The sequence below is a fragment of the Bombina bombina genome, chromosome 2 (genome assembly GCF_027579735.1).
Source record: "Bombina bombina isolate aBomBom1 chromosome 2, aBomBom1.pri, whole genome shotgun sequence".
NCBI lineage: Eukaryota > Metazoa > Chordata > Amphibia > Anura > Bombinatoridae > Bombina > Bombina bombina.
Genome location: NC_069500.1, coordinates 426,110,583 through 426,126,225, shown reverse-complemented (window position 1 = coordinate 426,126,225; position 15,643 = coordinate 426,110,583). Strand labels below are relative to the sequence as shown.

General features: G+C 40.3%; 1 protein-coding gene across 1 annotated transcript in view; it reads right to left on the bottom strand.

The window, feature by feature from the left end:
* CABIN1 (calcineurin binding protein 1) overlaps positions 1-15,643 on the bottom strand; it is a 1,089,846-nt gene that overhangs the window by 89,113 nt on the left and 985,090 nt on the right. Inside the window, exons 35-36 of the mRNA XM_053701973.1 lie at positions 1,720-1,966; positions 1,464-1,619 (exon numbers count right to left, since the gene is read on the bottom strand). Coding sequence (XP_053557948.1) covers positions 1,464-1,619; positions 1,720-1,966 — 403 coding nt within the window. The remainder of the gene's footprint in view (positions 1-1,463; positions 1,620-1,719; positions 1,967-15,643) is intronic.

Sequence of the window (15,643 nt, the reverse complement as noted above, 5' to 3'; positions counted from 1 at the left end):
CTAAGTACATAGGACCTTTTCAAATTGTTACCAAAGTTTGTTCTTCAGCATACCGCCTGGCCTTACCCAAGACCCTCAAGATCCAGCCTGTGTTTTATGTATCCCTACTCAAGCCAGTCATCTACAACCAGTACTCCATCAAGAGTAAACCACCTCCTCAGCTTTCCGTAGAGGGTACTTCTGAGTTTGAGGTCAGTCAGATTCTGGATTCCAAGCTACGGGGCAATCGGTTGTACTACCTGGAAGGGTTACCCTATCACTGAACGATCTTGGGAACCAGCCTCTCATGTTCATGCTCCTGCTCTTGTCAAGTCTTTTCACATGAAATACCCTGCCAGGCCTGGTCGGGTCCCCCGGAGGGGTCTTTGAGGAGGGGGCACTGTCACGCTCGGCCGCCGGGAAGCTTCGGCGGTCCTCCTTGCGTGCTTGATTGACAGGTAAGTCCGCTCGGCTAAGCCGTCCCCTCCTGCCGACATCAGGACTTGGCTTCTTATTCCGGGCTTACTGTTTCTTCGGTGCCTGTTTGTTTTTCTTTGTGGCTCCTGTGAGTACTCTGTTTTGCTCCTTAACCCTCAAACTGCCTGATAACATGTTGCCAAACTCTGCAAGTACTGACTACGCTGTGTTAACCTGTTGCCAAACTCTGCAAGTACTGACTACGCTGTGTTAACCCTCAAACTGCCTGATAACCTGTTGCCAAACTCTGCAATTACTGACTACGCTGTGTTAACCTTCAAACTGCCTGATAACCTGTTGCCAAACTCTGCATTACTGACTTTGCTGTGTTTAACCCTCAGACTGCCAGATAACAAGATGCCAAACTCTGCATTATTGACCATGCTGGTGACTAACCCTCAAACTGTCTGGTTTCCTGTTGCTAGACTTTGCATTACTGACTACGCTGTGCTTAACCCTCTAATTGCCTGATTTCAAGTTACCAACTCCTGCATTATTAACTGTTTATTGTTAACCCTCCTTCTGTCTGAGAATAAGTTGTCTTTCCCTGCAACCCTGGTACTGTGGATGACTATTCCTGTACTGCTTGAATACAATTCCCTATTCAGAAGTCTATCCGGCTGATATCAAGAACTCCATTACTCTTCCTAGAGGACTCAGACCAACACTGCTCCATATCGTGAGTACCTTGTTTTATAGAAGTTGTCGTAGGGTCACGTCCTGGATTAAACTCAGAGTGCAAGGGTGTTGTTTAAGGTCGCCCTAGCATTTGGGTCTTCTTCTGGACATTACCTAATCTGACATATAGTATCTGAGGTCTTTAATATTGGCTATAGAATCTCTTTAAAAGTAAGTTAAATAATATTACAGAGTTATTATATGAAATGATCCTGGTATTTTCCAACAACATATCCTAAATGGTTCTATAGATCATAAACTTAAAAATGATAGTGAGACAGAGAACATATATCAATAGTTCATCACAACAGTGAGATATCTTTGCTTACTTGTTTCTGTACGGCTCGAGCTGGCAAAGTGTCCTGTGCTGGTCACCGCTTCTGACTGCTGCCACCGAGAAGGCTCTGCTGTGGTAGTAGTTGTTGAAATTTTCACTGGTTGGCCAAGACGCAAAGGTAAGGTGTTACCTTCCAACTGCTCATCCTCTGTGTATAAAAAACAAAAAAGAAAGAAGATAGAGATTAAGGCTCGGGACAGAAATGGAAGAGCTTCCGGCACGGTATTAAGCACTGAATGCACACTCACCCCGTGTTACATGTGCCATAGCAACACAGGCTTTTGGCCCCTGGCCACGGGAAGTCTCTGGCTGTGAAAAGCTGGTGGTTGACACTGGCCTGGATTTTACTTGGTGTTCAGAGAGACGCATTAGGGTTTCAGGACTAATGGAGGAAAGGTTGAGGGGAGTGAGTTGCACTGAGACTGCAGGCAGAGGGAAAGTGATCTCTCGAGTGTCCTTCGTATTCTTTGGTGTGGTGGGTGTATCTGGAAGGAGCTGTGTGCAGATACAAGAGAAATAATCTTAACTTATGTGCTAGAAGCATTCACCAGAATGAAATCAATAGATAGACAACAAACACACGGAAACATATATATGAGAGGCTAGTACAATAGATGAATACTTCTAATAGATCACAAAGGGGACAGCTATCCTTTTTTTTTTTTTTTTACATATTTAAATATTTTCTTCAGGGATGTCCGTTTGTATAAAATTAAACATCATGGCTATTGCACACAGTTATTGTTGTTTTATGACACTGTACATTAATGCACACATAGTCTATGGTGTACATTCTGATTGCCATACGGTGTTGAAAACACAAATTTTTCTATACTGCACCCACTGTGTTCACACAGTGTAAAAGCACACTGCCATGCTACCTCATTTAGAATACAAACTCACTGGGATGCTGATTACACATAGGGTGCAAAAGTATATATATATGTATATATATATATATATATATATATATATATATATATATATATATATATATATATATATATATACACACACATACACACTCACAGTATTGGGCAAAAGTTTTAGGCCACCATTAGATTTGTTGTTTTAGCAATAGTATAATGACCATATATAATTATTTCTCAATCTCTTTATTCAAATACAACCAGAAAATACAGGATATTTGTATGGGAGTATTAAAAAAAATCTGAAAAAAAAATCTGAAAAAACAGCTTCTATAGGCTAAGTATTTAGTGTGACCTCCCCTTACACTTGAGCAATAGCAGGAACTTGGCTCTATTTCATGTCAAAATGACTGCTGTGAAAAAGGTCTATTACACCAGGTTTGTGCAAAACATGCTTAAGCATTACATACACATGTGGAGTTTTATTCATTAGAAGCTTGCTTATAAGACCAACTTTCAATCACATCATTCCATTCAAAATGCCAAAGACCACAGAATTTAACAGACATAAAATCATACTTTTGCATCAGCAAACAAACTGGATACTCAAGATGTGGTATTCAAGCCGTTATAAAGAAATAGAATCAGGAGAGGTCAAGGACAAAAAAAAGGACTGGAAGGCCAAGAAAACTTTCAAAATCTAATGAGAAGTTTCTCAGCGTTTCTTCTTTGACAGACTGGAAGAAGTCCAGCAAAGAACTGGCTCAGTGTCTGACAGCTTCATCAGAATAATGGAAGGAATAAAGAGGGCGACTCCTAGTGCAGATCAATTAGGTATAGCAAACCCACTAGCTGTTCCCAACAGATGGATACTCACAGAGTGTAATGCACACTATAGTGCAAATGGACCATACTGGGTATATTATAGTGACTCAGTGCACATGAAGGCCAAGTAGACTACTTGCCTGAGGAAACAGCGTGACCACTCTTTTATATTTTAAATTTGTAAATTGTCATTTACAAACCGCTAGATTTAGAGTTCTGCGGCCAAAGGGGTGCGTTAGCTATGCATGCTTTCCCCCCCCCCACACCTTTTAAATACCGCTGGTATTTAGAGTTCACAGAAGGGCTGCGTTAGGCTCCAAAAAGGGATTGTAGAGCATATTTACCGCCACTGAAACTCTAAATACCAGCGGTGCTTACGGACGCGGCCAGCTTCAAAAATGTGCTCGTGCACGATTACCCCATAGGAAACAATGGGGCAGTTTGAGCTAAAAAAAAACTAACACCTGCAAAAAAGCAGCGTTCAGCTCCTAACGCAGCCCCATTGATTCCTATGGGGAAACACTTCCTATGTCTGCACCTAACACCCTAACATGTACCCCGAGTCTAAACACCCCTAGCCTTACACTTATTAACCCCTAATCTGCCGCCCCCGCTATCGCTGACCCCTGCATATTTTTTAACCCCTAATCTGCCGCTCCGTACACCGCCGCCACCTACGTTATCCCTATGTACACCTAATCTGCTGCCCCTAACACCGCTGACCCCTATATTATATTTATTAACCCCTAATCTGCCGCCCCCAACGTCGCCGCCACCTACCTACAATTATTAACCCCTAATCTGCCGACCGGACCTCACCGCTGCTATAATAAAGTTATTAGCTACAATATAATTATAATTTATATTGTAGCTATATTAGAGTTTATTTTACAGGCAAGTATTTAGCTTTAAATAGGTATAATTTATTTAATAAGAGTTAATTTATTTCGTAAGATAAAAATTATATTTAACTTAGGGGTGTGTTAGTGTTAGGGTTAGACTTAGCTTTAGGGGTTAATAAATTTAATAGAGTAGCGGTGAGGTCCGGTCGGCAGATTAGGGGTTAATACTATTTATTATAGGGTTATTGAGGCGGGAGTGAGGCGGATTAGGGGTTAACTTTATTATAGTAACTGTGAGGTCCGGTCGGCAGATTAGGGGTTAATAATTGTAGGTAGGTGGCGGCGCCGTTGGGGGCGGCAGATTAGGGGTTAATAAATATAATATAGGGGGCGGCGGTGTTAGGGGCAGCAGATTAGGGGTACATAGGGATAACGTAGGTTGCGGCGGTGTGCGGTCGGCAGATTAGGGGTTAAAAAAAATTATTAGAGTGGTGGCGATGTGGGGGGGCCTCGGTTTAGGGGTACATAGGTAGTTTATGGGTGTTAGTGTACTTTAGAGCACAGTAGTTAAGAGCTTTATGAACCGGCGTTAGCCCAGAAAGCTCTTAACTCCTGGAGTCTTGTCGTTAGATTTCTAATGCTCACTTCAGCCAAGACTCTAAATACCGGCGTTAGAAAGATCCCATTGAAAAGATAGGATACGCAATTGACGTAAGGGGATCTGCGGTTTGGAAAAGTCGTGGCTGCAAAGTGAGCGTTAGACCCTTTCCTGACTGACTCTAAATACCAGAGGGTGGCCAAAACCATTGTTAGGAGCCCCTAACGCTGGTTTTGACGGCTAACGCAGAACTCTAAATCTAGCGGTAGGTTTTTTATCAAATATATATTTTTTAAATATACTGGAGTCTCCTCTTTCATTATTTACTGTTTGAAGCGATCTTTCATTGAAGCAGAGAACAACCTTGGCCTTCATGTGCACTGGGTCACTATAATATACCCAGTATGCTCCATTTGCACTATAGTGTGCATTACACTCTGTGAGTATCCATCTGTTGGAAACAGCTAGTGGGTTTGTTATACCTAATTGATCTGCACTTGTGAGTACAGCGATATATGTCTAACTGTGGGCTTGCTAATCAAACAGAGTCACACTAGGAGGCAATTGAAAAAAAGTTCTGGAGTCGCAGAGTTGAAAACAAACTTTTTAGCTTTATTATCCATAAAACACAGGTATACAGGAATGCTGCCCTTCAGATAGCATCAACAAGCTTACGCGTTTCGGCTGTATGCCGTAGTCATAGCTCATGAAAAACCTTCATTACTGAGGAGCTTAAAAAAGGTAAAAAAACATTTCATTGGCTGAACGGCAGTAACAAGATTAACTCATTCCTTTCCAGTGACTCTGTTCAATACATGTAAATTCTATTTCTGTGAATACAACCTGTGTTGCTTATAACCCTTACTTATATAGAAATTATAATATCAAAGTGTGTACCTTAATTTGAAAATGTAATTGAATGAGTAGTATTAATTCTTAATAAGATAGCTAAACAATGGTAATTGCAGCTTGAGCTGCTTTGTACCTAATGCTTAAAAAGACAAACTGGACTATGGTTGTCTCTCGCTTACAGACTTGCCCCTGTTGTCCTTCATAGCTTATATGGTAATTCCCTTATCAGATTACGATTTCTATTTATTTATGTGTAATTAACTCTGATTATGTCATACCACTGTAACATTGAATCCCTTAAATCATATTAGGATCAAAGTAGAGCCATAAAGGCTGTATTGACCTCAATTAATCCTTACCCTATACCCACCAAATATCAAAGATTGTATATGGGATAATATAATGCTTTAAACGAGATCCAATTTTAATTAATTCTTTAGGTTTCTGATTTTGATAAGACAATAATTTATCTATTCTAAAATAAAATAAATTATGGCTGGGAAATGACTTTATTTATGTCCAGTGGTTAATTAGGTCATAAGAGGAATTCAATCCTTTGGGGTACCTTGTCCCCAATTTGAATATCCAGAACACCTCTTTTTTGGCAAGTGCGGACTCCCTGTCCCCCCCTCTTGGCCCTGCATCCACAGTTTCAATTATGGTCCATTTAAAGTTAACACTTTCTTTGTTGTGGAACAACTTGAAATGCTGGACGAGAGGGGTGGTCAGAGTGCCCGCCTTGATATCTAAAAGATGCTCTCTGATGCGCACCCGTGTCTCTCTTGTTGTCATACCTACATATTGTAGGTTGCATTCCACACAGCTTGCTAGATATACTGAAAAAATGTTCCTACAATTCATACATTTTTTGTGGTTATAATTTTCATTTGTAACGCTGCTCCTAAATCCTTCTCCCACCAAAAGGTGCTCACATGCCTTACATGTTAAATTACTACACCTATACACCCCCTTAAACCTAAGCCAGGAACTAGATTCTTCCCTTCGGAGGTTCCTTAATTGGGTGGGAGCCAGTAGATTGCCCATGGTTACTCCTTTTCTAAAGGAATATTTGCAACCATGTTCTACCGCATCAGTCAACGCACCATCTGCTGCCAGCATTTTAAAATGTTTGCTTATTATCTGGAATATTTTATTGTATTGGGTGCTATAGTCCGTTACAAAGTACATTTCTCCACTTTTTGCAGATTTGTTTTCAGCTTTTTCCAACAGTTTAGTTCTGCACGTGGCATTGACCTCCTGCCTTACTTTCTGTATTTCATACTGCTTATATCCTCTCGCTTTTAGGCGTTCTGATAATTGATCTGCATGTTTTTCATACTGTTCTGGACTGCTGCAATTGCGTTTTAGTCTGGTGAATTGGCCCTTTGCGACCGATCTAAACACCTGTTTTGGATGACTGCTCCTGGCGTGGAGTAGTGTGTTGCCTGTTATAGGCTTTCTGTAGACTTCGGTTTCAACCCCGACCTTGGGAATCCCCTTTAGAGTGAGATCCAAAAAATTGATCTGATATTTGTTTAGTTCAAAAGTGAACTCCAACCCAAGGTCGTTGTTGTTTAACCAATCCACAAAAGTCTTCGCATTCTCCACTGTTCCCCTCCACACCAGGAGCAGATCATCAATATAGCGCCAATAGAATTGTATATTTCCCCTGAAGGGGTTCCCATCTCCATAGATGCGGGACAGTTCCCACCACCCCATATAGAGGTTGGCGAAAGAGGGCGCAAATTTGGCGCCCATTGCTGTCCCGCATCGCTGGAGATAGAAAACCCCCCCAAAAGAGAAATAGTTATGTGTCAAAAGATAACGCGTAATTCTGAGTATATATTCCACTGAGTTATCAGAAAAACCTGTATTTCGCCTCAAAAAGAATTCAACTGCCTCCAAACCCTTCTCATGCGGTATGGAGGTGTACAGTGCTCTAACATCAATGGTGAGCCACATGTCAGTTTCTTCCCATGCCACGTTTTCCATCAACCTCAAAACATGTGTTGTGTCCTGCAAAAAGCTAGTTAGTCTCCCCACAAAGGGTTGCAAGATACCATCAAGCCACTGTGAGGTCCTTTCAAGGAGTGATCCTATACCACTCACGATGGGTCTACCCGTGACCCCCTCCAGGGATTTATGTACCTTGGGTAGATGGTTAAAAATGGGTGTTACTGGATTGTCCACCAAGAGGAAGTCACAGGTAGACCCATCCAAGATGCCCAATTCCCTACCATCGTCAAGGATCTGCGCCAATTCTCTCTTGAACCTGTTTGTAGGATCCCCTCCCAGAACCTGATAGAATCTATTATCATGTAGCTGTCTTTCAGCTTCTGTGATAAATTGGTTTTTTGACATTACCACCACCGAGCCACCTTTATCTGCGTTTCTAATAACCAGATTGTCATTAGTTTGAAGTTTCCTCAGAGCTACTCTCTCCTTAAAGTTCAAATTATGCTGATTATTAGGTGTGGCCTGGTGTAACAATGTCAAGTCCCTTTCGACTCTCTTTTGGAAGGTTTCCAATATGTCCCCCCTATATTGCATCGGATAAAACCTAGATGATGTCTTGAATTTTGGCATCTGAGCCTCTGTCACAACATCATCTGTCGCTCCTTCTTGCAACAAAGTTTCTAAATTCAGAATATCACATTCCTCCATGAAGGGGAGTTTCTCGGTAGTTAGGTGTCTGTCCTGCTCCAAAGGGGTCAAGACTGTGTTCTCATTGGCCCTATTTGAGTAGAACTTTCGTACTGTTAGTCCTCTAATTAATTTATTAACATCTATTAAGGTGTTGAACAAGTTAAATTTTTGTGACGGAACAAAACCCAATCCTAAACTCAGCACTTTTATTTCCATGTCAGACAAGGTATAATCAGACAAATTGATTACATTAATATCATTCACTGATACTTGCTCCCTTGTCTGCCCCGTCTGGTGGATTGACGTATATGGCTTGGCTGGCCTGACTGGCCCCCTTTTCCTCTCCCTCCACCTTCCGGTTTCTTTGGGGGAAGGGAAAAAACCTGCTCGAGATCTTGTTTGTCACTTTGACCTACATTCACCACCCTATTCTCATTAGATGTTCCTGCAAAAATTGTGTCATCTGGTAAATATTTAGACCCCCCTTGTTGTTGTTTCTTCAAAATGGAGGGTATAGTTGTACTGGGGACTTTAGCTCTCACTACCAGTTGTTCCGATATCACTGGTGTTGGGAAATTAGATGACTCATTGTTCTCTTCCCCACCCGATGCTGAGCTCTCGTCATAGGACTCAGCTTCACTTTCTGAAAACTGGACCCTCTTCTCCTTGGGGTACCCAGCTACACCCTCCTTCTGCATCTTATTATCTACCACCTGATTGTGCCTATTGTTAAAGGGAGCTCTGCCTCTTCCTCTACCGCGTGACCTATTATATGCTCTGCGGCCTTCAAATCTATCTTTCCTATTCCAAACATACACCCTATTAGTATCATAGTCAGATTGATCTCTAAGATACTTATTATGCTTTGTTGTGATCAGCAATACCTTAGATTCCATTAAAGTTTTTTGCAAAATGCTATCATACTTTGGATATTCCAAAGCCTCTCTCCTGTGATTTAATTCTACCTGTATTGTCTCAATCTGTATAGTGATCACATTAAGGGCTTTAGTCTTGTAATCAACTAAAAGGACCATTAAACGTAGGGGGCAATCTGACAAGATCATGTTCCACTCATTAATAAATTTGCGGTCTTCAGTTTGAAAAGTTGGGAATTTGTTTACCCTTAGGCCCCTAGGTATAATTTTCAATTCTTGATATTTATTAAGGGTCATTATATCCCATCTCAATTTACTTTCCTTCAGTAACAAAAATTCCATCTCTTCAAATAGTTTGCCTAAAGTGAATTTGGACCTGTCGGTGCAGAATACCTCCTCCAATTCATAGGCACTATTATCCCTTTCCTGTAGAGTTTTAAGGGAAAAATACTCCTCACTTCCATTAGTGGCCACTACTTCCATATTTATTATATAGGCTTACTTCTCTCTATCTAAGCCTCTGATCTATTTGTGGCAGGTTGTAAGTGATTGTTATCACATCTAATTAAAGTGAAATAAGTAGCAACTGTGAAAAAACTACGATTGATATTCAGAAATCTGTAGCCTTAGAGTGTCTACGCTATAAAATACCCTCTTGTGTCAGATATAGAGTAAGTGAACCCAGTACAATTTTACTGCTGTCTAGATATACCCTAAAATAAACCTAGATACATTGTCTACTATCAACCCCTAGAATGATGAATAAAGAACCCCCCTATTTTTGTTTAATCCTAGTGCATAGCAACTAATACAAACTAACCATATTAGACATATAGGGAGAGAAATAACATTATACACAGAACGCTGTCAGGTAGTTATATGAACCTTACACCTTAGCAACCCAACGTATCACAATGTTCTATTTCAGTAAAGCTGACCTCTATGGTCTTATTAAGGTTATAATGAACTTGATGTAGACAGAGACTCCCTAGCAATCAAGCTCATATCACCTGTGGGTTATTGTAATTATCACCATTAAATAACAGCCCAGAGTCCATAATACAGTTAATAAAGTCCAGGAATGAATAAAGTCCAGAGATAAATCAATACAGAAGAATGAAACACTTGTAAGGGAACAATTTCCAATATTCTTATTCTGCTGACATACATTGTTCCTTATAGATTAGAGATCATACAACCATACTGCTTTGCTGTAGATATCCACCGGCAAAATGTGATATCTCGGAGAAAAACAAAAAATGAGTAATTAGGCTGCTTGGTTTCACTTTCAAATCACCATGTACTCCATCTGTTGTATGCAAGGAAAAAAAGGTACTGTAAGTCAGTGGTGAATTATGTCATGAGAGTCGGGCTGTTGCACAAAAGAGACCTTGATCCGTCTTTCACAAAAAGTAAGGTTATATGCTGGATACAACACTGTCTTGACTTTAGCTGTTTGTTATATGTTTTGTTTTAATCAGTGAATAGTCCCAGTACCAATCCACAATATTCAGCTAGTTCACCGGGTCCACAATTGGGGTTTAGTGAAGCCGTACACTTAAACAATTATACAATAGTTCATTCCCCACTGCTGGGAAATAAAACAAACCCCTCTGTGGTATACCAGTGTGGATACTTTCTGACTTCTATCAGCTCGTAGATGAGAATTCAAAAGGTACTTACCCCCCTCTTCACGGCTTGAACCCGGGATGGTGCCTGTACTTAGAGAGCCGTGAGTATATTCACTTTGGGCGCGCGCCGGTCCATACACCACGCTTGGAGTTTCCACGCTCAACAAGCTGTTCCATCGGTCGCCGCCATCATGACTCACCCGGCTCACAGGTCTGACGTCACCGGAAGGTGCCGACTCACGGGGGGTAAGGAATCTCCGATGCTTTGGTTCCGAACAACGGTCCTCACTCATCCACCTCGTAAGTAACTTTTAGCTGGTCACTGGGTAGAAATTGGACTGCTGGCTCCAGGAGATCGGCTCATATCCAGGAAATTGAAAAAAAGTTCTGGAGTCGCAGAGTTGAAAACAAACTTTTTAGCTTTATTATCCATAAAACACAGGTATACAGGAATGCTGCCCTTCAGATAGCATCAACAAGCTTACGCGTTTCGGCTGTATGCCGTAGTCATAGCTCATGAAAAACCTTCATTACTGAGGAGCTTAAAAAAGGTAAAAAAACATTTCATTGGCTGAACGGCAGTAACAAGATTAACTCATTCCTTTCCAGTGACTCTGTTCAATACATGTAAATTCTATTTCTGTGAATACAACCTGTGTTGCTTATAACCCTTACTTATATAGAAATTATAATATCAAAGTGTGTACCTTAATTTGAAAATGTAATTGAATGAGTAGTATTAATTCTTAATAAGATAGCTAAACAATGGTAATTGCAGCTTGAGCTGCTTTGTACCTAATGCCTAAAAAGACAAACTGGACTATGGTTGTCTCTCGCTTACAGACTTGCCCCTGTTGTCCTTCATAGCTTATATGGTAATTCCCTTATCAGATTACGATTTCTATTTATTTATGTGTAATTAACTCTGATTATGTCATACCACTGTAACATTGAATCCCTTAAATCATATTAGGATCAAAGTAGAGCCATAAAGGCTGTATTGACCTCAATTAATCCTTACCCTATACCCACCAAATATCAAAGATTGTATATGGGATAATATAATGCTTTAAACGAGATCCAATTTTAATTAATTCTTTAGGTTTCTGATTTTGATAAGACAATAATTTATCTATTCTAAAATAAAATAAATTATGGCTGGGAAATGACTTTATTTATGTCCAGTGGTTAATTAGGTCATAAGAGGAATTCAATCCTTTGGGGTACCTTGTCCCCAATTTGAATATGCCTTACATGTTAAATTACTACACCTATACACCCCCTTAAACCTAAGCCAGGAACTAGATTCTTCCCTTCGGAGGTTCCTTAATTGGGTGGGAGCCAGTAGGTTGCCCATGGTTACTCCTTTTCTAAAGGAATATTTGCAACCATGTTCTACCGCATCAGTCAACGCACCATCTGCTGCCAGCATTTTAAAATGTTTGCTTATTATCTGGCATATTTTATTGTATTGGGTGCTATAGTCCGTTACAAAGTACATTTCTCCACTTTTTGCAGATTTGTTTTCAGCTTTTTCCAACAGTTTAGTTCTGCACGTGGCATTGACCTCCTGCCTTACTTTCTGTATTTCATACTGCTTATATCCTCTCGCTTTTAGGCGTTCTGATAATTGATCTGCATGTTTTTCATACTGTTCTGGACTGTTGCAATTGCGTTTTAGTCTGGTGAATTGGCCCTTTGCGACCGATCTAAACACCTGTTTTGGATGACTGCTCCTGGCGTGGAGTAGTGTGTTGCCTATTATAGGCTTTCTGTAGACTTCGGTTTCAACCCCGACCTTGGGAATCCCCTTTAGAGTGAGATCCAAAAAATTGATCTGATATTTGTTTAGTTCAAAAGTGAACTCCAACCCAAGGTCGTTGTTGTTTAACCAATCCACAAAAGTCTTCGCATTCTCCACTGTTCCCCTCCACACCAGGAGCAGATCATCAATATAGCGCCGATAGAATTGTATATTTCCCCTGAAGGGGTTCCCATCTCCATAGATGCGGGACAGTTCCCACCACCCCATATAGAGGTTGGCGAAAGAGGGCGCAAATTTGGCGCCCATTGCTGTCCCGCATCGCTGGAGATAGAAAACCCCCCCAAAAGAGAAATAGTTATGTGTCAAAAGATAACGCGTAATTCTGAGTATATATTCCACTGAGTTATCAGAAAAACCTGTATTTCGCCTCAAAAAGAATTCAACTGCCTCCAAACCCTTCTCATGCGGTATGGAGGTGTACAGTGCTCTAACATCAATGGTGAGCCACATGTCAGTTTCTTCCCATGCCACGTTTTCCATCAACCTCAAAACATGTGTCGTGTCCTGCAAAAAGCTAGTTAGTCTCCCCACAAAGGAGGCGCCCTCCGTTGTTTGTGTTTTTTTTCCACACAGAAAGATCGTCACATAGAATATATAAGGAGAAGAGCAGCCCCGAGAAGCATACACACCTCTATATCCTCATAAGGAGATACATCACAAAGCTGTCTGCTGGCTTCAGTACAACTTAAGAATATTCTATAATGGACTGGTATTGGTGTCAATAATTGAGACATTTTTGGACTTTATTATATAGAAAGTCACACTTAATATCCAACATATATCTGTGTATATCACTTTTGATATATTTATTTCAGCTCATATTAATAGTTTTAATTCATTTATTTTTATTCCAACTTTTTATATATATTTCTACTAATTTTTTTATATTTTTTATCATATATATATATATTTTTTGTATTAGTGCACGATTTTCTCTTGTAGAGCACAGAATATATATGTTTGGGTACACCCAAGTGATAAGTTTTGGATTTTGATAGCGTTCCCTGGCAACCATAACAATATAGGTGTTTTGGTTTATGAAAGTACTGCAAGAAGCCTGGTATAATATACCAGAAGATTACTTCAGAAAACTTCAGAACAGGCACCCCAAAAGATGTTCAAGATGTGCTTAGTATCAAGGGAGGTCACACTAAATACTAACTTTTGCCTGAAGAAACAATTTTGTTCTGGAAATTGATTTTTTATATATTTTGTGTACATATTTCCGGTATTTTATGTTTGTATCTTAATAGAGAGACCAAAAGCTAAAATGGATTGTGATTAAAACTTTGATAAAACAACAACAGGGGCCAACTCTGAAAGGCCTTGAAAATTGCACTTCGCTTCAAAACATTTTTTGGCAACTTTGCCTAATGAGGAGGCCAAACTAAATATGCTCTCTGAGACCCCCAGCCTGAAAGATTTGCATCTGTCGTGATCACAGTCCAAATAGGATGAACAACATTCTAAGAAACTATATTCAAAATCCATCGATCCAGAACAGACTGGAACCAAACCTCCTAAAAAAAGCCATACCTGCTCCCCAACAGAATATCTGGATCAGTGGCTGCATCTCTTTATGCTGAGTTGGAATATCCTTGTTTCTGAGAGGAGGAGATTTAAATTTACCCTTAGATTTCTTGTCTTGGGGAAGAATCTAACCCAGAACCAAAGAGCATCTTTCTTTTGATAAGAAAAAGCTAAGTCTGGATTTAGAAACCATATCAGCTGACCCGGTCTTTGACCACAAAGGCCTGCTAGAAAGAACTGCTAATGACATACTATTAGAATTAATAACATCAACTGCATCACAAATGAAAGCATTGGAAGATTTCAGTAGACCCAAAAGGTCTATTTTGGGTAATTCTAGCAGAATCACCCAAAAACTGCTCAGAAAGACTCTCTAACCAAACAGAATAAGCTGCAGCCACAGACGCAATGGATAACTGCTGGCAATGACAGAATCAGAAAAACCTCTCTGTCTTAAAACAAAGCATTCAATCTCCAAGCCATCAAGTTCAGAGATATTAGATCCTGATGAAAGAATGGACCTTGAGACAGGAGGTTGTGAGGCAGAAGTGGCCACGAAGGACATCTGGACATCTGTACCAGATCTGCAAACCAAGTACTGTGAGGCCAAGCTGAAGCAGAATTACTGATGATACCACCTGCTTGAGCCTGGCTATTTCCTGTGGTAACAGAAGAGGCAGTAAAATGTAAGCCAGAAAAAAACAACCAAGGAGTTAAATCCCTGAACCTTGCAAAATATCTGGTGAGCTTTTTGTTCAAACAAGAAGCCATCGACTTCCAGACCCCCATAGGTCTACAATCTGACTTAAGACTTACAGATGAAGAGACTATTCGCCTGGGTAAAAAGATTGACGACTGAGAAAGTGTGCTTCCCCACTGCTCACCCATGGAATATGAACTGCAGAAATTATACAGGAAATTATCTCTGCCTAAGTCAGAATTATGGAAAACTCCCTCATTGCCAGGGAACTGTAAGTGATTGATGTAAGCCACTGCTGTAACATTGTCTGACTGGAAATGCAGATGTCTCTTTTCAGGAAATGCCAAAACTGAAGGGCCCTGAAAATTGCATGGAATTTCAGAACATTAAATAGACAACTTTGCCTCCCTAAGTACCCAAACTCTCTGAGACCCCCAGACTGCACCCCAACCTGAGAGACTTGCATCTGTCAAAATCACAGTCTAATTTGGATGGACAAAAAATGCCCCCTGAACAATGGACAGATGACTGATCCACCAAAAAAGGGATTGTCTTCTACTGGCATCCAAAAGAATATTTTGAGTCAACGAAGTGTAATCCCTGCACCACTGATAAAGCAAACAAAGCTGTAGAGGTATCGTGTGAAACCGAGCAAAAGAAATAGCATCATCAGACCTAAAACTTCCATACAAAGAGGCACAGAAGCTGAGAGTAACTTTAGCCTTCTCCGTTCTGTCAAGATCACCATAATCACATCTGGAAGAAGATTATCATTAGAGTTTAAAACTAACACCACCACCACCATCACATTTGGGATATAACATCTAATGGGACATTAAGGATTCATCCCCTTTTTTAAAGGATTCGAAACAGATATAAATTAACCTGAGGGTACACCCTCAGCTCTCCCTTCATCACATTTTTTAAGACTATCCGTATTTCTAGGTGTACACCTTTTTTACCTTATATTTTTTTCTTT